Source organism: Zootoca vivipara, chromosome 2 (genome assembly GCF_965207765.1).
Source record: "Zootoca vivipara chromosome 2, rZooViv2.hap1.1, whole genome shotgun sequence".
In the NCBI taxonomy this organism is placed as follows: Eukaryota; Metazoa; Chordata; class Lepidosauria; order Squamata; family Lacertidae; genus Zootoca; species Zootoca vivipara.
Genome location: NC_142584.1, coordinates 72704987 through 72726994, shown reverse-complemented (window position 1 = coordinate 72726994; position 22008 = coordinate 72704987). Strand labels below are relative to the sequence as shown.

The window sequence follows — 22008 nt, the reverse complement described above, 5'->3', positions numbered from 1 at the left end:
AGCAAAGTGCACTCTACATCTCAAAACATTTTTATTTATTTTTTACAAATTACAGTATAGAGCACATCTGGTATCATAGAGCTATATAAGCAACAGGAACATTTTCCAGTGTTCTCCCCATTTTGAGCAGTGTAACTCCTCTGAAGCTGAATGATATGCACCTGTGTGTTCATGCATTAGGACTTTGATGTGAGTAGTGCATAAGTTTATACAGGCTTGATGTCTATTTCTTGGGGCATATTGTGGTTAACTTAGGTTAATTACCCCCCAAAGTAATTTGTACTAAATATCAAAGACTATACAGTACAATTTCAACCCCTTAAAGCAGGTGTGGCAAATGTGCAGGCTGCGCCCAGTTCCAAGAGACACCGGGGGGGGGCATGGACACTGACACAGAAATAATAATAATAATAATAAAGCCACTTCTATACTTGGCCATGACATGCAGCCCACTGAAGACTGACCCTGGATCAATGTGGTCATTGGCTCAAGAAACATTAGCCAACCCTGCAAAGGCTAATAATAGATGAACCACTCACTGCTTCCCTTGATTCAGCAGCTGCTTAGAGCAACTGGAACAGGCTGAAAAGAGGGAAATGTGCTAAAGTTTTCCAGAGCAAAGCTTCCAGAATTCTCTGCGGCCATGCCAGAGGAAAATGAGAGAAGCATGCATGGACAAGGCTCACGATTGCTTGCTACATCTGAACCAGCCAGTGTCATGCCAAACATGTTCCCTAAATTTAAAAGAGAAGCAGTACTACAAGCTGTGTTTCGTGGAAGGGTTTATAAAAACAGATGATTAATCAATAAACCAATGATGAAATGTTTTAAATGTACAATTAATTACAGCTTCTGAAATAGAATATAAGTATTGTAACCGATCTTTACTGTTCAGTTCCTGGGTAGCTGTGATTACAATAAGACAGCTACAGCATCTTCTTCCAGCAAACTGAGTAGCAAAAACTTCATGGGACTCGAAACAGTCATTGTTCAGTCTGAACACTTGTAATTTTCTTAATTTAAATGTGAATGGCAAGTAGGATTTAGAAGTTCAGATTTCATCTAAATTATTCAGGGTCAAAGTCATCTTCCTTCCAAATTCTGCTCATGCTGTCTCTCAGACCTTTTTCTACGGTAAACGTCATCTGTAAAATATTTATTACTCAAAATACTGTTGGGAAAGCATCCTTTAAATGCATCTTACATTTATTACATCACTTCGTTAGACAGCTATCCCCCCCTCAAATGTAAATCAACTGAATGGGCTGATTCATGCCAAACCAGATCAAAGCACCAAATAACGTATTTTGAAGAATATACCATGGCAGTGAGTGAATGATTTATAGAAGCAAAGGTTGTTAGAACAAGGATGGTGAATGTGATCTGACCAAAGCACTGGATCTAACACTGACCCACCAGTAGGCCCTTTTTAATAGGCGAATGGGACCATCCACCTATCAATCACCTTATATATCCCGTATATTCCGGCATATAAGACGACTGGGCGTATAAGACGACCCCCAACTTTTCCAGTTAAAATATAGAGTTTGGGATATACTCACTGTATAAGAAATACGACCCAGCGTATAAGACGACCCCTGACTTTTGAGAAGATTTTCCTGGGTTAAAAAGTAGTCTTATAAGCAGGAATATACTGTATTTGGTGAATCAAAGTTTAAGCTGTGGCAGAAGTGTTAGGCTTATCTCAGATCTTAATACTTTTCGTCCCACAGCACTAAGACTGGAGATAAGCCTCTCCTACTGCCTTTCACTATCAAGCAGCAAGTAGAAGCACATCTCCTAGTGCAGTAGGACAAGAGAACCAAGAGAAGAGACAAGCCTCTGCTTGTTCTTTGATGGTAAAAGACGGTAGAGTCTTATTTATCTCTGATCTTGTGCTGTAATTCCACAGCGCTATGATCAGAGAACGGCTGCCTGCTCTGGCAGTTTACTGTCAAAGAGCAGGCAGAGGCTTATCTGATCTTAGCACTAACCTTCAAAGACTAGAAATAAGAGATCCCTCATCTCTAAGGTTAGATCAAAGATAACAGATCCAGCCATGTTCCAACTCAGAATACTAGAAATTATATAACCAGGCATCATAAAACAGGTGAATATGGTTTACCCAAAATAGCCTCATGAGAGAAACTAGCCAGGCTACTGCTGGCCTACGTCTGCTACCTATTTCATGAGATGATACTGCTGGTACTTACCTGTGAAGGATTGCTTTTCATGCATGTAAGATGACAGCCAATGGTTGACAGCAGAAATCAATGTTCAAATCAGAGTCTTCTGGCACTCTAAGGCATCCATTGCCAGTTTAATTATTACAAGCCCAGCAAAGTGCAATAAGCCAACGGCAGAACATTGACAGAAAAAAGTATAAGACGTAACACTCGCTGCCAAAAGAACTGAGAAGCATGAAGATACGGAACAAAAATTAAAGAACAAGTAGTTCTTTAATTAAAAAACAAGCAGTCCCCATAGCCAACAAGGGTGAGTCCCTGATGTCATCTTACATGCACAAAAAAGAATGTATCACAGGTTAAGTATCAATAGACTGCTTAAAGAGACTGCAGACCAAATCGTATTCAGCGTAGGGAAACTGGTGTGAGGAATAAACAAGAGGGTCCTCTCTTAATTGATTTTTAACTTCTTCATCAGACTATAGAAGAAGGTAGATTTAGAGAGAGGCAGGCAAAGATGGCTGAGGGGAGGGGAGGGCAGGTGGCTTTGGGGGTGGGAGAGAAGGAAGGAGACGAAGAACTTCAGGTTGGCAAAGTATGGAAAAAGTCAGGAAAAAAACAATTGCCAGAAGCACAGAAGGAACAACAAGGGTCCCTCAAATAGCCACACACCAAGAACAGACAAAAAATGAAGGAAAGACTGTCCTGAACAAACAATTTGAGGCAGGGAGTGAAGTGACAACTGAGGCAGAAAAATAAAACTGACTATGAATGCCTCAGAGCACAGTTCTTCAACTGGTCCAAGCCTGATCCAAGGTGGGTCACAACAGGAGCACTATTATCACCATGGAAGTATGTGGTAAAAGATTAAGAAATGGGTTCCCAAATACATGTTTGGATTAAAACTGGGTCCTGGATCTGAAAAGGTTGAAGATAGCTGCCTTAGCATGCCAAAATTATCTTTGATTTGAGCAGTGATTCCCACTGTCAACTACCTGGGGAGCTCTTCCCACCCCCCATCCCACCTAACTTCATCTACACGCACAAGAAAATTATTAGATTGTTTGACCAGGGCCGTATTGCTTAAGGCTATTTGAATTAGCTTCAGTCTGTCTCACCATTTGATAGGGAGAATGATGCATGAGAAAGAACCACCTGGGTGTAGTACCAACACTCAACAAAGCTGGTAAAACCATTTTGAAAAAAACAGACTTCCTTGTTGGCTGTGACTGAGGACCATTCATTCACAGACAACAATATACTACCACTGCCTTAAATTTCTAGAGCAGGCACCCCCAAACTTCGGCCCTCCAGATGTTTTGGACTACAATTCCGATCTTCCCCAACCACTAGTCCTGTTAGCTAGGGATCATGGGAGTTGTAGGCCAAAACATCTGGAGGGCCGCAGTTTGGGGATGCCTGTTCTAGAGGCTCATCCCTCCTCAAAAATCTATTTAAATATGGATTCCCCAGGTTCATCTCTAACTTTTCCAAGGAAGAGGGGAAGATCACTGAGCATATGACTAAACCATCAACTTCTTAAATGACCAGTCTAGGTATTGAACTGGGCATAGCATTGAAATTGCACTTTGTGAAATATGTCACTTATCTTGGAAGAGCAACAAGGGCAATTGCATCCCATTAGAGAGTTCTGAGACCTTTGAAACCATTAGCCATAAAGTCTTAAGTTACCCATATTGTAGTTACCTGTTTGAGATCATATTGGGCTATTTCTCCATTTAATAAAAGCTGAACATAAAGCAAAGCAAATCTTCAGGTATGATTATTCAGGCAATCATGAACATATTTTAGAGGTAGTAATGGGTTACACAAACTGGGAAATATCTGTTAAGTCTAGGCTTTTAATAATGACTGTAGATATATCTGCTTAGAGAAAAATACTAGATAACTTTATGAAAATACTTACAAAAAGTCTCTTTTCCAATTCGGACTCTGATCATAAACCATTCCATACCACCTCCAAGGATAAAAAAGAAAGGGAGAAACCTATATATTCCAAAGCGTTGCTTTCCAGGCACCATGTTCAAGAGTAGTTTTATTTTATGTCTGACAAGCATTTTACATAGGAACTTATAATCCTTGCAAGGGAGTGGTTGATCCTAGAAAATGTAAGAAATTGATAAGATTGATTAATCAACCTATATGAAATAGCTAATGAAACCAACTGGGTTTCATATCTTTCTTGTACACAACTTGACCCTGTGTAATAAACATTCAAAACACAAATGGCAAATAAAGAGCTATGCAGACTGATCTATGCAAGCTTTCTCATCAGTAAATTCCACTTAATTGGCAATTATTCCTAGGGCAGTGCATATGAATGTTTTCTTGAATTTATATGCATTCTATCATTTTCACATTCATTTATAGATTGACTCATATGACTCGCTATGACAATATTTTAATCCGCACAAGCTTTTCAGCTTCCAGATGAAATGATCCCCTCTCTCCTCCCCCATGCACTAATATGAGGGTTCTCCTGAATTACTCACCAAAAAACCCTGGAAACCACTTTTTCTGACAGCAGAACATCATTATGCTTCTGTTAAACATTTATTTAGCACTAGCCGTCAGGTATATTTTAGTCTGAAATACAAGGACCCCTAACAATGATTAACATAATAAATATAGCACACTGACCTTGCAACTTTCTATTTGTGTTTCTATGTCTGGGATGCAACCTAGTCAGGTTCACGTTAACAAGTGAGGAATAAAGACACCACTGCAATATCAAATTATTTCTGCAGCATTCAGTTTATAAACAGAATCTTCAGCATCTAACACACACAAGGAAAAGAGAAATACTGAGAAGTAAAAACAAAAGCCAAGCTTAGACATGAAACTTGCAAAAGTTCATTAAAGTTAACAGATTCTGTGTCAATATTTAGCTCCATTTGTTTTACTGAATAATGAAAAAAAACCACCCAATACTCTTTGACTTGTAAATAAATGCCAGTTTTCTTGTTTATCGCTTTGCTAACATGTAAGAAGTTTTGCATTACAGTATTCATTCTTATTCAAGGGGAGCTCAGTGAAAAAACTTTGGAAAGCCACTGCCAGTTTTACTTTCAATGGGACTTATTTCAGAGTAAATATGCACAGGACCAGGAGGGCAATTAATTAAATCTGATTAAAACTTTCAGTCCTATATTTTACATTTGCCATTTTCTCCAGGTGTCCCTAAGTACAGTATATTTGGAACATTACCTATTTTCTTGTACCTGCCCCTTGTAAATCACTGCCCCTATTGGCTGTTGGAACAGGCTACCCATCCCTGTTTTATAATACAGTACATTGTATATTTGAGGTACCTGCAGAATTTTATAGTGTGTATCAGTCAATAGGCCCAGTAGACCCTTCACGAAACTTGATGATCACTACTTCAGCCTACTATTTACAGCTGCTTTCTCTTTGCATGTAAGACAAATAGCTACATATTCTCAACAAACATGCAACTAAATGCTTTTTTATCAGGTGGCCCTGTTCCTGGAGGAAAAAAGGGCTAAATTAATACCTTAGTCATGACTCATTTTAGTCTTGTTTTCAGTTAGTCTGTTAACCCATCTAGTCCTTCATCCTGGACAGGATTGAAGCAGGGCCTAACCACCGCAGCATTTCCTCCTTTTGTAATTCCCAGTAACTAGTATTCAGAGGCTCTCAATTTCCAATAAGTATCATTGCAAGCAGCCTTACCCTCCATGAATTTTGTCGAAACCCAGGGCCAGCTCACGCATGAGACAAGGCGAGGCGACTGCCTTAGGTGGCAGGATCCATAGGGGCAGCAGACCCCCTTGTTATCTTTATGCCCCACCCTTTCCTGATGTAGCTCTTCACCCACACCTTCCCTGGTGGGGAGGAAGGGGACCGCCATTCAGTAGTTTGCCTCAGGTGGCAAAATGTCTTGGGCCCAAGCCCCTTTTGAAGCCGCCCACTGTTTCATCTTGCAGTACAAAACTCTTCCACAGCTTAACTATTAAGCTTCCTTGGGTGATCCTTAGTTTCCGCACTATGAGAACGGGCGGGTGACTTTATCCGCAAGGTGCATCATTTTATTCCACCTCTTAGCCCTATGTTCCACCACCACCCCCCGCGTCTTTTATTTGCCACTCTATTGACACTTTCCAGTCTCTCGTGGGCCCGATTTTGGAGCGTTTATTGCAGCTCCTGCACCCCCACCCACCCCTCGCAGGTTCAACGGTCATAACGGCAAATATCCCCACTCTGCGTTTTCGAATTCACCCAATCACTGAGCCGCCCAGAGGACTTTCTGCCGCGCGCGCGGACAGGCGCAGCAGCCCCTCACCTTGGAGCCTAAAGAGGAGACCTGCGCGAGGCGGCGGACTTACCTCTTGCGGGCAAGAGACGACGGAAGAGGAAACTTCGCTCCGCCTCCTCCAAACGCGTTAAGGGAAATAGCCGGATCCCATTGGCTCGCTGCGCTAGAGGGCGTGGCTTGTGGAACAGATGGGGGAATAGGCGGGAGGAGATGGGTTTGGGTTTTTTTTTGCTCTCGCTGAGGCTCTCTCGAGGGCTAATGGCAGGTCCGGGAGCGCAAGGGAGGAAGGTGGCAGCCAGCTCCTAGCGATATTAAAGGCACGCTGGGTTCAGTGGGAGTACTTCCGAGTAAGGGGCACAGGATTTCAAATCGCCGCTATAAGCTTCCAGGTGTCCCCTTGTTGCTTTTCTCTAAACTACAAAACAAGAAGGTCTAGTGTTGCAGAGAATGCTCGTGGGGGCAGGGACAAGACTCCTGTTGAAGATACAGGATCCAGAAAAAAGCCGAGTGTTGTAGATGTTGGCTCTATTAGCGCTGCGTTGTGCAACTTGGATCCATATACGACTGGTTGTTACTTCCCTTCAAAACAATTCCAATGCGTCATTTCCTGACATTGTAACTACGGTATTAGTCTGCGTTGCGGGGGGAAAGAACTGTCATGTGGCATCTTAAAGGGCAACATTTATTATGGCATATTTATTAATAATAATTTATTAACCGCCGAAGAGCACAGGGCGGCTCACAGCATAAGCTTTCGTGAACTAGGTTCCATTTTATGAGATGCATGCACAAACACGTATGGGGTGGTATTGTAAAACAGCATCCCAAGCATAGCTGCCAAGTTTTCCCTTTTCTCGCGAGGAAGCCTATTCAGCATAAGGGAAAATCCCTTTTAAAAAGTGATAACTTGGCAGCTATGATCCCAAGTTGTTTAGGGGCTTTAAAGACGAGCACCCAGCACCTCGAGAGTAAATAGGCAGCCAACGTAACTTTTTCAGAATCGGTTTAATACGATTTCGTCCAGCTCTGCCGGGTAAAATTCTAGCAGTTGCATCAGCACTCATTAAAGCTTTCCGCTTGCCTTCAAAGGCAGCCCCCCGAACAGCCCATTATAGTACTGTAATCCGTTCAGATACACTTGTAGTTTGCCAAACAGTCACAGCTGGAAAAAAGCCGTCCGTGCCACTGGGAGCACCTGGGCCTGTGATGACAATGCTGGATCCAAGAACACACCCCGCGGCAAGAACCGCTGCCCAACACAATCGTCGAGCGCGCAGTCTTTTGGAAAACATCGCCGTACTGAATGATTTAAATGCCCTCCAGCGGGGCGGGCGAAAGGGCTCACGGGTGTGGTAGTCCTTGGCTCCTGGAATACTCGGAGGGAGGCTTCGTGGAAAAGATTCGCTCAGCCTACAAATCCCAAGTCGCCACGCAGCGCCTGGGTTCGGAGACCCCGCCGTCTGCTCCTCCTCGCAAGGGGGTCTTCTCCTGATGGGGCGCCAGGGATTGGTCAGCTTGGCTGCGCTTCCATTGGCTGGCTGCTTGGCTCTTGCGCGGCGGCGGCTGGAGAAGTTGCGTCGCGCGGCCGGTAGGCAGAGCAGGGGACTGCGAGGGGCTGAGGTGGCCCTTTCGTGCTTCTCTGAGGTTATGCCCTTTTAACCCCCCCACGGAAGAGGCGTCCTGCCGCCCCGGAGAGGCTCTATGGCTGCCGCGGGACTCAAGGCTGCGGGCGGCAGCGTGTGGAAGAGCGGTGGAGTCGGTCTGCAGCTGGTGGCCGCTGCCGCTTCCACTCACAGTTGCGCCTCTAAAGGCAGCGGAGACGGGCGCGCTGGCTGCAGCCAGCCGAGGGCCCACCAGCACCAGTCGGCGGGACACGCGCCGCCGCCGCCCTCCTTGAACAGCAAAGTCAAGAGAGCCGGGGACTCCAGCCATGCAGCCACTGCCCCCTTGGGCAGCCCCGTCGAAGGGGTCGACACCAAGTCCTTTCTCTGGGCCAGGTACCACGAGATGAAAAAGCTGGTTTACGGTAACCAAAATATTATTATTACTATTATTATTATTAGCCTTCCCACGCGGGGTGGGAGATTTGAGCGTGTGCCTGATGCATTTGTGGAAGTGGAACCTGATGGTGATGAATTGCAATGCTTCCTCCCCCAGTTGCCCACTGAAGATCGTTAGCCCTGTTGGGGGCCATCAGATTAAGCAGTCCGGAGCCTGGCTTTACAGTACAGTATAAGAAAAGGAGTGCAGTACTGTAGCTGTGTTCTAATTTCGCCAGGGAGCTGTGTGGCCAGTATCCCATCTGATTGCTTTTGTTGGTTTGTCCAACATGTTTCATCAGATACTAATTTGTAACTGCAGAGAGCAAGCAGGACTTTCTAGATCCGCAGCCCTCCAAAGTTAGAATGGCTTCAAATACTGCCGGTATTTTGTGAATAGTGCATAAACCAAGTTGGACCATATGGGACACATATTAGTATATAGCTGAGTTCCTTCAATCGCTTAGATATCAGCATCTATACTGTATTCTTGAAATAGATAGATTAGATTAGATTATTATTAAATTCTCATCGGCCTACTTTAGTGCCTTTCATATCCATATGATGTACTGTTAACGTCTACATCAGAAACCAGTTTATATTTCTGGTATGCGCAAAGTGAGTAAATGTCCCCTTGGCAAAGTCATAATCAGTAGTTTACCATTGCCAAGTATGTTAAACGCTAGTGGAAGAAACTAGCTGGGACAACAGTTTCAAGATAACAGATGTAAAAAATACTGGATTCATTAACTCTAAAACCCAGTGATATGGGATGGGAAATTTTACATTGCTATATTTTTCCATAGAAAATCTGCAGTCTAAAAATGCATGTTCATAAAAATAAACAACAACATAATGAGTTGATACAATATCAGTCATGCTGGGCAGTTTCAAATTTGTAATTAATGGACTATCACCATCTATTAAATAATGGGCATGCAGCTAAAAGCAGTATGTTAAGATTTTTTCATTGCCTTCATTCCCCCCCATAAAATATTGAGTTGTCATGAATTAAAATATTTTAATGTTCTAATTTGAGAAATCCAAGTAAGCTCTTGAGTTTATTTGTATATTTGATACTGGTTGCACCCTGCAGCATAATTGTATCTCTGTCACCTGGCAATAACCTAGTACTGTTCTCTGGAACCTACCCCACAGGTTGGAAGAGAATGAAATACAGTACAGTGCCTTCAACTTTCACCCCATGGTCATCAGCTGAAAGTTGTTGAGGGATCAAGCAAAAGTAACAGGGCTGGCAATTCCCTGCACCCCCATCGTTCTGCCCGGACACTGAGGTCCAGTACCGAGGGCCTTCGGGCAGTTCCCTCGTTGCGAGAAGCCAAGTTGCAGGGAACCAGGCAGAGGGCCTTCTTGGTGGTAGCGCCCGCCCTGTGGAACGCCCTCCCATCAGATGTCAAAGAGAAAAACAACTGCCAGATTTTTAGAAGACATCTGAAGGCAGCCCTGTTTAGGGAGGCTTTTAATGTTTAATAGATTATTTTATTTCATTTTTCTGTTGGAAGCCGCCCAGAGTGGCTGGGTAAACCCTGCCAGATGGGTGGGGTATAAATAATAAATTATTATTATTATTATTTCAATAAAGGTCACCTATCAGCAGGGCCAGCCAACCCATAAAGCAAGGTGAGCCAACTGGCTCAGGTGGCAGGATCCACAGGAGCAGCAGATGCCGATGTATATATTTATTTCCTCCCTTGTTCCTGGTGGAAATCTTCACTCACCCCTTTTTCCCTGGTGGGGAGAGGGTGCCTTTTTGTGGGTCACCAAAGGTGCCAAAATCATGTATTGGGTTGGCCCTGCCTGTCAGGGTGACCAAAGCGAATTCTGTCCTGAGCCAGACCAGAACCTGGAATGAAAATGGTCAAGATAATAGTTCCATTCAGTTTGGTGGTGAGCTAGATAAGCACAAAACAAGCTGACGTTCTGACCCCTTTTGGAGAGACTGTTTCCCTCCTCTACATGGGGTTACATGCCTCCTTAATACAGGGTTGGACAGTTCTCTGGGTGATCTGAAGTAGATTATCAAGGATTTCTCACTCATAGTTGCTTAACTAAGATTGACCCTAAATTATAATCCTCAAATGAATAGTGTGGGGATGTGGGTAGACCACCCCCAAACTGTAGAAGAACTGAGCTCCATTCAGTTCTGGTATCCAAAACAAACTGCTGAACTGAGAATTCTTTACACCTGGCTCCAGTTAGTAGAGCTAGTAAAAACAAGCTAGTTCCCCAAACCTGAAGTCTACCCAGTGTGGCCTGAAGTATGGTGGAGTGGGAGCAGTGGTCTGGAGACTTTTTTTGTACCAGCTTTGGCTGATTTCCTAGCTTTGGTACCATTGTCATGCATGCTTGTAACTTCTAGGTTGGGTTTCTGCTTCAGACTGCTCCTGCAGTGCTTTTGTAAACTTCAGCTGAGGGAATACAGAATGTGACAGCCAGATTATCAACAAGTATCAGTTTCAGGGAGCAGGTAACATCTATTTTGAAACAGCTCCCCTGGTTCCTGGGTGGTTTCTGAGTGCAATTCAAAGCATTTACCTTTCTTGCTCTAAGCAGACTGGGCAGCATTTTAAGGTAGTGGGCCAGAGGCCACCAGTGGCCCTCAGCACTTCAGCTTGCCCTGCCCCCCAACAGCATTTTTGTTGAATGGACGCTAACAGCACTTCTCCACATACATAGTTCAGAGGCGCCGGTGAGAGTTGGTTAGAGAGCGAGTTGGGAAGGAGCCTGTAAGGTTCAAACTGGAGGGAGGAAAAGAGAAAGAAAGGGACGAAGTGGAACCAAAGGAATGGGAAGGAGGCATAAACGTGAGCGTGACTAAGGGGAGAAGAAAATTAAATGTTCCCTGTGCTCCTCTGAGCCTTCCGAGGATTATGCTAAGTCTGATTTGCTGGAACCTTTGTTTTCCCCACAATGGACTTGGCAGCTTATATTAAAAACGTAAGACAATACTGTATGCTAAAACATCAGTTAACGAAACAAGCTTGGTCTTAATCCTTTTTAACTTGGGTACTGTGTGACTTAAGTCAACTGCAAATCTATAGTGATGAGTTTGGGAAGTTCGTTGTCTTGTAGTGTTACCATTTGGATATTAATGGTAGCAACATCTTCGGAAGCTAACATGTTCCCACTTGTGGGGTGTTTTCTCATTAGATAGCAGTAGTCCTGAGGAATGAAGCAGGGCCACTTAGAACAAATTGCTGGAGAGCAAATATTTTTTTAGGGCACTAGGAATGTGACGCTGATGTGGTGTGTGATGAAGTGTTGCTTTCTTCAGTCTCAGTGTTGCTTAAGCTTAGTTGCTTTCACAGCATTTTGTTTTCCCTTCTTTGGGAAGCTAAATGCTGTATTTAGCATGGTGTTTTGAGGAAATGGCTTATTTGTATCAGGCAACCTATATTTATTTGGACATTGGCATACTTTTAGCTTCAGTAATACCGTAATTGAAGTGGTTCTGTTAGTATTCCAAATATTGCATAACTCAATCCAAATCAATAGAGCATTGTTCTGTTATCAGTCCATAAGGGAGGTATATAGAATAGAAAAGGTGGACCCCTGCCAGGGGCGCAGGCAATGGGTGTGTGCACAATCGGCTAAAAATGTGTCCATAAATATAAATATCAATTATTGCCTCATAAGAAATGGTTTTAAATAGAGGGTGAATTGAATGGGTGGAAGGGGGGTTCGAGGTTGGAGGAGAGGCGGAAAGAAGAGCTAAATTGTCCATGGCTAGGGGGTGCAATCTGGACGGTTCTGCCAGGGGCACAAGATCACACCTAGCTACAGCTCTGTAGGAAAGCACATATTAAATGGCTTTGGGCTGGTGATGGTCAAAATTTTCAGAATAGTATGTGATTGAGAGAAGGGTATTTTTACTGTTTCTAATTATTTGTTGTTCCAAAATAATTTAATTTTTCACACTGAAATTAGTGATCCTTTGGGTGATTTTATAAGTACTACACAGATCTTTAGGGTTCTTGGAAATCCAGATTTCCCCTTCAAATTCTGTGAGATACTCCACATTGCATCATGGAAACATTAAACATAAAAAATGTGAATGTGATTTCTTCCACCATCATAAAACAAGTTGGAAATTCATCAAGCAGTCTACTACAGTTTTGTTCTTTAAAAAATTATTTTATTTATGATTTTCAGTTTTATGCAGCCTACTGTAATTATTACATGAATTCTATTCATCCTAACTTAAGAGAATTGTAATATGTATTCAAATACAATTTAATCCTGATTTGTTTTTAGTAGGTAATTATTATTTGATTTTATATCAGTGTTATATATTTGATGTTAGCCACCCTGAGCCTGGTCTCTGCCGGGGAGGGCAGAATACAAATAAAAGATTATTATTATTATTATTATTATTATTATTATTATTATTAAATATGAGGTGAAATAAGCAATTTCTCAAGATAATTCAGCAAGCAACCTCACTGTTCTTCAACAAAAACCAGCAAAGCCATTTAATACCATAAACAATGACATGAATTTCTAGGCTTGTGCTGCTTAGAGAATCTTCATATGCACATAATCTTTAGGAGTTCAAAATCAATGTTAATTCCTGTCATCTAAGAAATAGCTTCAACCATTTGTTTCTATTAAAAGGCATCTCCACCAAATGTGTTAAACATCTTTCAACTATGCATTACATTTTCAACTCCTAAGTGTTGTGAGTTTCCCTAACTGGTTCAAACATTTGTCTGTGGAGTCTCCTATTGTCCCTGGGAACAATGCAGCTATATGTCATATCTGTCCGGATACAATTATTGTAGAGTATTATTAATTTCCCAGGTTAAGCTCCACTGTGATACCAAACAGGTGCTAGCACTATCTTAGGAAAGAGAAGAGCGACAATTCTCTAGATACATAGACTACTGAATTTAAAAATACCGGAGCATCTCTGAAAACTGTAGTGGCAGGAACTTCATAGTTCAGGGCAGCATCCTCACTCCACATGGTATCAGATCAAAAGCTGTTTTTTCTTGCCCCCCCCTTTATTTTATTCCAGATCTCCTCCCACCAGGGGTCTGCAGTCTTCTTAACCCAGCAGCTATTTATGCAAATAATGAGATCAGTCTGGGAGATGTGGAGATCTATGGCTTTGATTATGATTACACATTAGCGCAATATTCAAATTTGTTACATTCTATGATATTCAACACTGCCAGAGACATCTTAATTGAACAGTTTAAGGTAATGTACCTTAATCTTGCTGTTTATTGCCTAGTTACCAAATGCTGATTTTATCCACTTGATTTGTAGCAATCCATGACGGGACAGTATGGAAACGATCCTTAGACCAGCATGTACATAGTTCTCTACTCATTTGCTTGGGGCTTATAAAATAAATATCCACACTTTGTATGATAATAGCCTAGTTCACAAATAATAATAAACGAGTGCTTAGTATTATATTCACAAGCTTTGAGTCCCTGCACTCCCCCATGTCCTCTGAAACAGCCACAAGGAGACTGGAAACATTTGCTGTTTTTTAAAACTAACGTGTTTGTTTTGACCACACCTGGACAAACTGTAGCTAGTGTTGGCTATGATTAAGGACTATTAACCATGGTTTGAAGATCGTTTGTTAACCCTAACCACAGTTTATCCAGATTAATTCATAAGAGCAAATTTAGTTAGCTGAACAAGTAAATAATGCTTCCACTCTTCCCCTTGTAGCCATTCCCAAAAATGGATTATGATTTTAATTTATTCCCCACCCTTTGGCCCAAATCATGTTACAACAATTAAGAAGTATGACATCAAAAACGATTTTTAAAGCTTAACAATTACAGAACATGCAGTCACAAAAAATAGAGTTGATCCTGATAATATAGATCTCAGGTGTCAAAGGTCTATACATACTCAAGGTTTACTCACATAATGCTAAGCTCCCCCACCCTATACTCACAACTGGGTGTTTAAAATCACTTCCATTTTAAATTAATTGCCACTTGCCATGTCGTCTGAATCCACACTGTGGTTAATCTTACTACAGGTTAAAGCCAACTCCAAACCAGTTTGTGGAGTGCTCTCCCCCAGGGAGGCTTGCCTGGCACCCATAGCTGCCAAGTTATCCCTTTTTAAAGGGATTTTTCCTTATGCTGAATAGGCTTCCTAGAAAAGGGAAAACTTGGCAGCTATGCTGGCACCTTTGTTATGTTAATTAGTCTTTGGGTAATCAAACAATCTGTGGACTTTAAGCTGAGGGGTATTGTTTTTGTTATATATTTTTGTGTTTTCATATAGTAAACCTCCTTGTGATCCTCAGGTGAAGGACAATATAATAAATACAGTAATAATAATCTCTCTTATTTCAGCTAACTGTAGTTAGATTAAACCACAATATAGTGTTTGGTTGGCATACTAAACTGTGGGTAATCTAAAGCAGAAACTTCCGAAGTCATCCATACAGTCACACTAGGGGACAGAGTGCACAAGTCCAGGCTCATTGAGAATAATTTTTGTAATGCTAATTTAACCATGAGTTAGTATTTTATTCAAACAGAGCCATTGTCTCGTGTTTTATTTTAATTTTATATTGTGTTATTTGCATCCTACCTTTCTGCAAGGTGCTAAAAGTGATGTACATAGTTCCCCCAATTTCCATGTTATCATCATAACAATGCTGTGAGTGATGCAGAATGAGAGGCAATAACTGTTTCAAGACCATCCTTTGAATTTTGTAACTGGGCTTGAATTTGAACCTTAGTCTCCCAGGTTGTAGTCCAACATTCTGGGTCTTCTGGGTTTCTACTGGCTTTGCATAAACAAAAAGAAAGTGAATATAATGTAGTACACACCCCTGTGAGACAAAACATACTGATGCTTTCTAGTGCTATGTTTTGTAGTACCCAGAAGGACTCAGAAAATATGAATATATTCCTGGATTTGCCATAAGAGGGCTTCACTATGATGTCCACAAGGTAAGATACACAACTTCAGTCTTTGTTCATGTGTTAGTTTGCTGTATTCAATGAGACAAATAAGGGAGCTTGTGAGTTGTATGCCCACTGGAAATATCTGTGTGCATGGTGAGCTAATGACTGCTGAAAAATCATGGCTAGAAATCATATAATCGTAAAGATGGGAGGGACCCTGAGGATCATCTAGTCCAAACCTCCTGCAATGCAGGGATATGCAGCTGTCCCATAAGGGGATCAATCCTGCAACCTTGGTGTGTCAGCACCACGCTCTAACCAACTGAGCGATCCAGGCTCCTCAGGTTTTGTCTTGTAGCTACAGGTAATTTGCAACTTCCACGCATTTAACTTGCACGCATTATTGCTTCATGCACTTGGCAAATGTGTGTGTGTGTGTGTGTTAAAGGGGGAGGGTGTATTTCCATACATACATAAGAGAAACTTGGGCAATTTTGTGAGGTTGCGAGTTTTAGTCTTTAAACCAAGTGGAATGTGAAGCACGAGTGTCTGCATAGATGAAAACAAGATAGACAGGACAGCCCCATTATACTGCATGCAAATTTACAATTGCTCCTACAATTCTGCAGTGCTGTTCTAGTTTCCCATGCAAGTTCCTCATATGCACCCTAAAAAAGTGATATATGTGTGTCATGCTCAACTGTGTTGTCTTAATCTTGACAACAAGATTCAAAAAATAAACATATCATAAAAGCCTGGTTATAACAATATGGTGTTCCTATGGGGCCAGGATTATTCAGGTGTAATTTCCTTCCCTCATCCTTTTGGCTTCTGCATACAAGGCATTAGTTTCAACTTAACAAGCATTGGACTGGGGCTAAACAGCTAGCTTGTCAAATACACAGAACACAATAATATATGAAATCCATATGATATTTGCACAGAGCTATCAATCACCCTCAGCTGAGGAGTCTCCGGGCTAGAGAAGATGACTTTTAAAAAAGGATTTGGAAAGTATTTTATGCCTTCCAAACTACCAAGATGAGAGATTTAACATTGAACATACTTCTTTTTTAAAAACTTGAAGTTCAGTATTGTAAGGAGTTGCAATAGAGCACTTTTCTGCTTATATCACATTCTTTCCTCCTCCTACCCTTTCATCCAGCAAGGAAAAATAAGTCATGTGTGTCTGGTCCGAAGTGAGAAAAGACAGAATAAAGTGCCCAGAGTTCACCAACAGAGATCCCTGTGCTCCCAGTGTCCTTTGCTGATATTTGCATAGTATATGTTTGAGTATTGAGGGAGCTGTTGCCAACAGGAGCCCTCTTAGCAAACTTGCAGTTATGTGCCAACCCGCTGAGTACGAAAAGCTTATTTAGCAAGTAAACTGTTCAGACTTGTGGGGGAACCTGAAGCACGTAAGTGTTTTGAATGTTCTGCATGCCCATTTATTTCCATGTTGTGTTCACTGGGGAGGAATGGATGGTGCCTTTAGAGTTATGCTTTGAGACATGGTTTCCTCCTCAGTTTCCCCTTACCTTGCTTACATGCCCTTGCCCTTTCGCTAATAATTGCAGAAGTGGAATTAAAGTTCCCGGTGGCTATGTGTAATTCTGAGGCAAAGTTCCTCCTTAAGGGGGATGAGAAGACAAGTGATCCTCACCTACCTGTCTCCTCCCTGCCCTTAAGCTGCTGGGTAGGTGTGTATGCCGAGGTCTCCATGACCAAATTCCCCTATGTGTGCTCTTTGCTCTCTAGCCATGAGTCCAGATAGTGTGGCTTCATGCTGCGTGTATTATGTGAGCTGCCTCTTTGTTCCTTGGCTGGGGCTCAGATTGGTCCTTGAATTAGTTTGAATCCTGTTGTCTGTTGTGACTTTGGAGGTGGAGCACAGCTAGGCCGCCATTCAAGACACTCTGTTGAAAGTGTGTTTACTTGCGCTATCTCTTTTGCAAATGTTACATTATACCATCAGGACCAGGGTTGTCACCAAGCAACTGTAGGATTCTTCTGAATAACTTATACAATCCCTCCATATTCACCCTCTTTCCCCTTCCCTCCATGCCCAATGGTAACCAGTAGAAGACTCTTGCTATATATCTTGCTATATGTGCTTGGTGTGGTGGTGGTGGTTTTAAGAATGTGCTACAATAGGAGGATCAGTTTAGGTAGGGCTGACTTCTTTTCATGTTAGGTTCTGCAGAATGAGTAAAATATACAGAGGATCTTCTCAGTAAAGATCTGCTTATATTTCAGAGCCTTCTGATGAAGATTGATGCTTTCCACTATGTTCAGTTGGGTACTGCATATCAGTGAGTTGAATATCATCTCTTTTAAAATATATGCAAATATAAGGCAAATTAAAATGCAAACTCTGTACGTGTACATTCTCTTTCTGGATCTGTTGCCTTTTGTTTGCTCTTATTAAAGCTTGTTGCTTTGATGCAGCATTTTAATGGCCACATGTAGTAGGAGTGAAAACCTAATTATATTTTATTGGCAGAGATTAAACTCTTATTTACACAATTGAATTCCAGATCTGTGACTTAAGTCAGTGCAGGCGGAACACGCTGGCAAGACTTACTGAAGTCGGATGTTCTCTTTATCTCACTGTCCCTCACGAAGAAATTGAAACGTGCACAAGTTGCATCAACAGTTTAAAAAAGGAAGCTGGCATCCTGCCCTGATAAATATGCTTAACTGCCACATTCATTAGTGAAGTTGTGTGGAAAGATCCTTTCTGAGCATAAAAACAAAACCCAGTAGCAGTCAATTAAGAGCTGAGTCAAAAGTTCAGAACATGATGTTCAAAGTGAATGTTCAATCATTTATTCATCAAAAGTAACTGATTGTAGTCATTGCTTTGCAAAATGCACAAAAATGATGTCCTGTTGTGCGTGCATATGTGCCAGTTAGATTGAATAGGTTTTAATTTTGTGAGTAATGCAGGGAGAGGGGGCAGGCAGCAGGTACCAAGCTATGTCATCTTTGAACCAGAGTCTAGTGGAAATTCTCCTCTGGAGAAGCAATTAACTGTCATTGTGCCCGGGCTCCACTGACACTTACTCTTGCAACTGTCGTGGTATCCCATTACTTTACCCAGCTGCCTCAACCACATGACTGTCCAATCCAGCTGAATAACTTCGTAAGATACAATACCAAGAACACTGGCTTAGCCGGGGAGAGCTTAAATTTCTTTTGTATCCTATAGACTCACATGGGTTTGGACTCACTTCTTTGTTTAGTCACCTTTTGTTTGTTAATAACTTTGGTGTGTGTAGATTCTCTTGTTCCTTCTATTAGCTTCATATACCTTGTCCTTTTCAATGTCACTTTTGATACAATTGTAATAAAAGCATTCCAACTGAAAAACAATGAAACATGAAGCTGTCCTGCATGATTCAGAAGCTACTGGGTTTTTTAAAAAAAATTATAAATCTTTATTAAACATTCAACACATATTTATACAACAATTTGCCATATTACAGTTTATACACAAACACTACACAAGAAAAACACAATAAATAAATAAAAAGGAAAAGGAAATAAAAAATGACAGTAAGAAGGATAAAAGAAACTTCCGATTATTCTCAAAAAACTAAGTCTCATTTGTTATTTTTTACACAGTATCATATTATTATACTTTGTTTCCTTAATTTTCTTCAGAGAAATTCTTTAGTTTGTTGTCTGTACATTACTTGAAGCTGTCCTGCAAGATCCAGAAGCTACTTCAAAAGATGCTTGATAATATTCAGAAGCTACTGTTTTATGCAGTGAATTGAATCATTGAAGGATCTTGGGTCATTGCTGAAGCACCTGAAACTTAACACTCCCCATAAAAGAATACAGTGAACCTTTATTAACATGTTGATAAAACCAAGAGGTTTTATGTTTATGTTTGATGATTTGCACTTCCAAAGTACATACCCATTATATAACTTTTTAAAAAATGTTGCACAGAATAACCAATCAGAAATGATTCTCAGTGAAGTGAACACAGCTGGCTACCAATTTACAAATGACCTATGAAAAGTTTAATCTCTGCTTTCTTTGATTGTGGGGGAAGCTGAAAGGCCCATGCTGTGATAGAAATAGACTTTCACTCCAGTCTGTCCTTTTTCTCCTTTCTGGCATTTATCTCACTTGAGGTTGACATTCACCCAAAGCTCTTTTAACTTGCTTATAGAGGACTGAAACCAGTGCCTGATGAAGAGGTTATTGAGATGTATGGCGGAACCCAGCATATTCCATTATACCAGATGAGTGACTTTTACGGCAAGGTACCGTAAGCTTCCTTATTGACCATTTAATAAAATGGGGCGTTGGCCCTTCTTAATAACTGAGAAATCCAATATGCAGGAATTAAGTGAAAATGCCAGTGATTTCTTCCAAGTGTGAAAAGGCAGCACTTGCCAGTTTAAACATACTGTTTCTTCAGGAGCTTATGAACAATTTGTCAGGGAGACAGTGAGTCTGCTTGACTTTTGTAAAATAATCTTACGTAAATTTGTTGGCTGACTGGATGGCTCTAGATATGACCACCTAGTGAGCACTTTAATTATTATTACTAGCAATGCTGAATAATTATTCATATATTTGCATAGTATTTATGCATCTTTTCATCTTTCTTGGGAATGGTCGTCTCTGGGGCTCTGCTGTTCCAATGAGTATCTCAGAAGCCTGGGTGTCTGTCAGCATATTTATACAAAACCCCAACAGCCATGGTGTTGATTTGGAGATTAGATCTCTTGCATCTTTTTACAACCATTTCACCCCTTCAAATCTAAGTTTGTTGTTGTTTTTCAACACTATTGCAATTTAGTAGCACTATATAGGACTAGATGAAGTTGTTCAATGGCCAGATAGGATCTGTAAGCTACCAGATAGCCACCCCAACTCACTGGATAGTGTTCGTTTTCAAAGGACTTAACGGCAACTTATTAAAAGAAAATATTTTTTCTCTAGACTTGTAATTTGAGGCTCTGCATTTATTCAGAAATAGTGTTACACTTGCAGACAGTTCAGACACGTCACTCTCTGTATCTCTGTGCACAGCAAAATCATGAGCAAATCTCAGGCTTGTGTACTCTTTCCTCAAGGTCAACAAGAGAGTGCATTGAGATAAACAGGCTTTTCTGGTACAAATGTTGCCTTACCCTCCTCCTCGTCATTTTGTATGCATTAAGGTTCACAGATGAGGTAACATTTGAACAATTCCCTAGTTCCAATTTTTGAAATGCATTATCCTTCTCCAATACGTGACACCCATTGGACAGGGAGATATGCAATGCACACCTTTAGAACAGAAGCAATACTTGTATGTAACACATTGGGTTGTACTCAGCAAATTCATCCAAGAAGGACTCCTCCTGTCTTCCCATGTTCCCCTCTCCACGGTTGATCAAGAAGGTTGGAAGGACCCCAGAACAAGATTTTGGGTAAAGGAAGTTCCTTTGCGTAGGCAGAAGTTCTTCCATTAATGGGGTGACTTGGTTGGATACAGTATGTGGCTTGGGACCGCCTCTCCCGGTATGCCCCGCAGAGGACATTAAGATCCACAAATAATAACATACTGGAGATCCCGAGTCACAAGGTGGTTAGACTGGCCTCGACCAGGACCAGGGCCTTCTCAGTACTAGCCCCGACCTGGTGGAACGCTCTCTCTCAGGAGACTAGAGCCCAGCGGGAGTTGTCATCTTTTCGTAGGGCCTGCAAGACGGAGCTGTTCCGCTTGGCCTTTGGACTGACTCAGTCTGACCCCGGTGTTACCCTGCCCTAAGGCTTTATCCTACAGATATTTAAATGAGGTTGCACTTGTAGATTCCTAATTTTAAAATTGAATTTTTAACATTGTATTTAATCTGCATTTTAATTGAATTGTTTCTTTTATGCTTGCTTTGATATTCTTGTTGTTAGCCGCCCTGAGCCCGGTCTTGACTGGGAAGGGCAGGGTATAAATATTATTATTATTATTATTATTATTATTTTATTTATGTTACATTTCAGCGGAGTCCCTAAGTAATTTTGTGACAGTAAAACATTTGAGTACTGTACGCTCCTCAGCTGGATTCCTTCTCGTTTGTAGAAGATTGTGAAATTCCAGAAGCCTCTCTTTAAGCAGAAACCTCTCTTTAAGCAGCTGACTTCTGCTAATCTGATCACTTCCCTGGTGCAATTCAGCGTGCTGAGGATGCATTAAATGGGAGAGAACATGCCCTCCTTGTTCTTCCAGTCTAACCAGACTCCCACCCTCTCAAACACTAGGATTCTGAAAGGATGAGGGAGATCTGACAACTGAGAGAGATGGCTGGCAAGAAAGCCCTGGTCTATCTATATATTAGAGAATCAAAAATCCCTTTTCCTGACCTGAGCTGGACTAGTACCCTGTTCCTCTGTATGTAATCTCTCATGAATTTTGGGAGGGGTGGATGTGTGCCTAAAGGGCATTACATTCATAGCCTACCTGTCCGCACTCCGCCTTCTCATCCACCGCTGTCCCTGCCGCTTCTGTGCTTGCCGCCACTACTGGGCTCACTGCTTCTTCCTTGCCTGGCCCGGCCAAGGACGCCTGCCAC

At 41.6% G+C, this 22008-nt stretch overlaps 2 protein-coding genes across 5 annotated transcripts in view; one reads left to right on the top strand and one right to left on the bottom strand.

Annotated features, from left to right (window-relative positions):
• Positions 1–765: 765 nt before the first annotated feature.
• UQCC5 (ubiquinol-cytochrome c reductase complex assembly factor 5) lies at positions 766–6583 on the bottom strand. 4 transcript variants are annotated; one of them, XM_088663198.1, is made up of 5 exons: positions 6554–6583; positions 5519–5693; positions 4848–4984; positions 4114–4306; positions 766–1145 (listed from the first exon to the last, which is right to left on the bottom strand). In XM_088663198.1, exons 4-5 carry the CDS (start codon positions 4262–4264, stop codon positions 1084–1086), a joined length of 213 nt encoding a protein of 70 aa, XP_088519324.1. In that variant the 5' UTR covers positions 4265–4306; positions 4848–4984; positions 5519–5693; positions 6554–6583; the 3' UTR covers positions 766–1083. The 4 variants fall into 4 exon arrangements, with proteins under 4 accessions (XP_088519324.1, XP_034962051.1, XP_088519325.1 ...); XM_035106160.3 differs by lacking the exon at positions 5519–5693; XM_088663199.1 differs by lacking the exons at positions 4848–4984; positions 5519–5693 and having other exon boundaries at positions 6511–6583.
• A 1494-nt stretch (positions 6584–8077) lies between these two features.
• NT5DC2 (5'-nucleotidase domain containing 2) overlaps positions 8078–22008 on the top strand; it is a 34261-nt gene continuing 20330 nt past the window's right edge. The window contains exons 1-5 of the mRNA XM_035106133.3: positions 8078–8509; positions 13561–13745; positions 15404–15478; positions 17690–17745; positions 19620–19713. Coding sequence (XP_034962024.1) covers positions 8185–8509; positions 13561–13745; positions 15404–15478; positions 17690–17745; positions 19620–19713 — 735 coding nt within the window. The 5' untranslated portion in view covers positions 8078–8184. The remainder of the gene's footprint in view (positions 8510–13560; positions 13746–15403; positions 15479–17689; positions 17746–19619; positions 19714–22008) is intronic.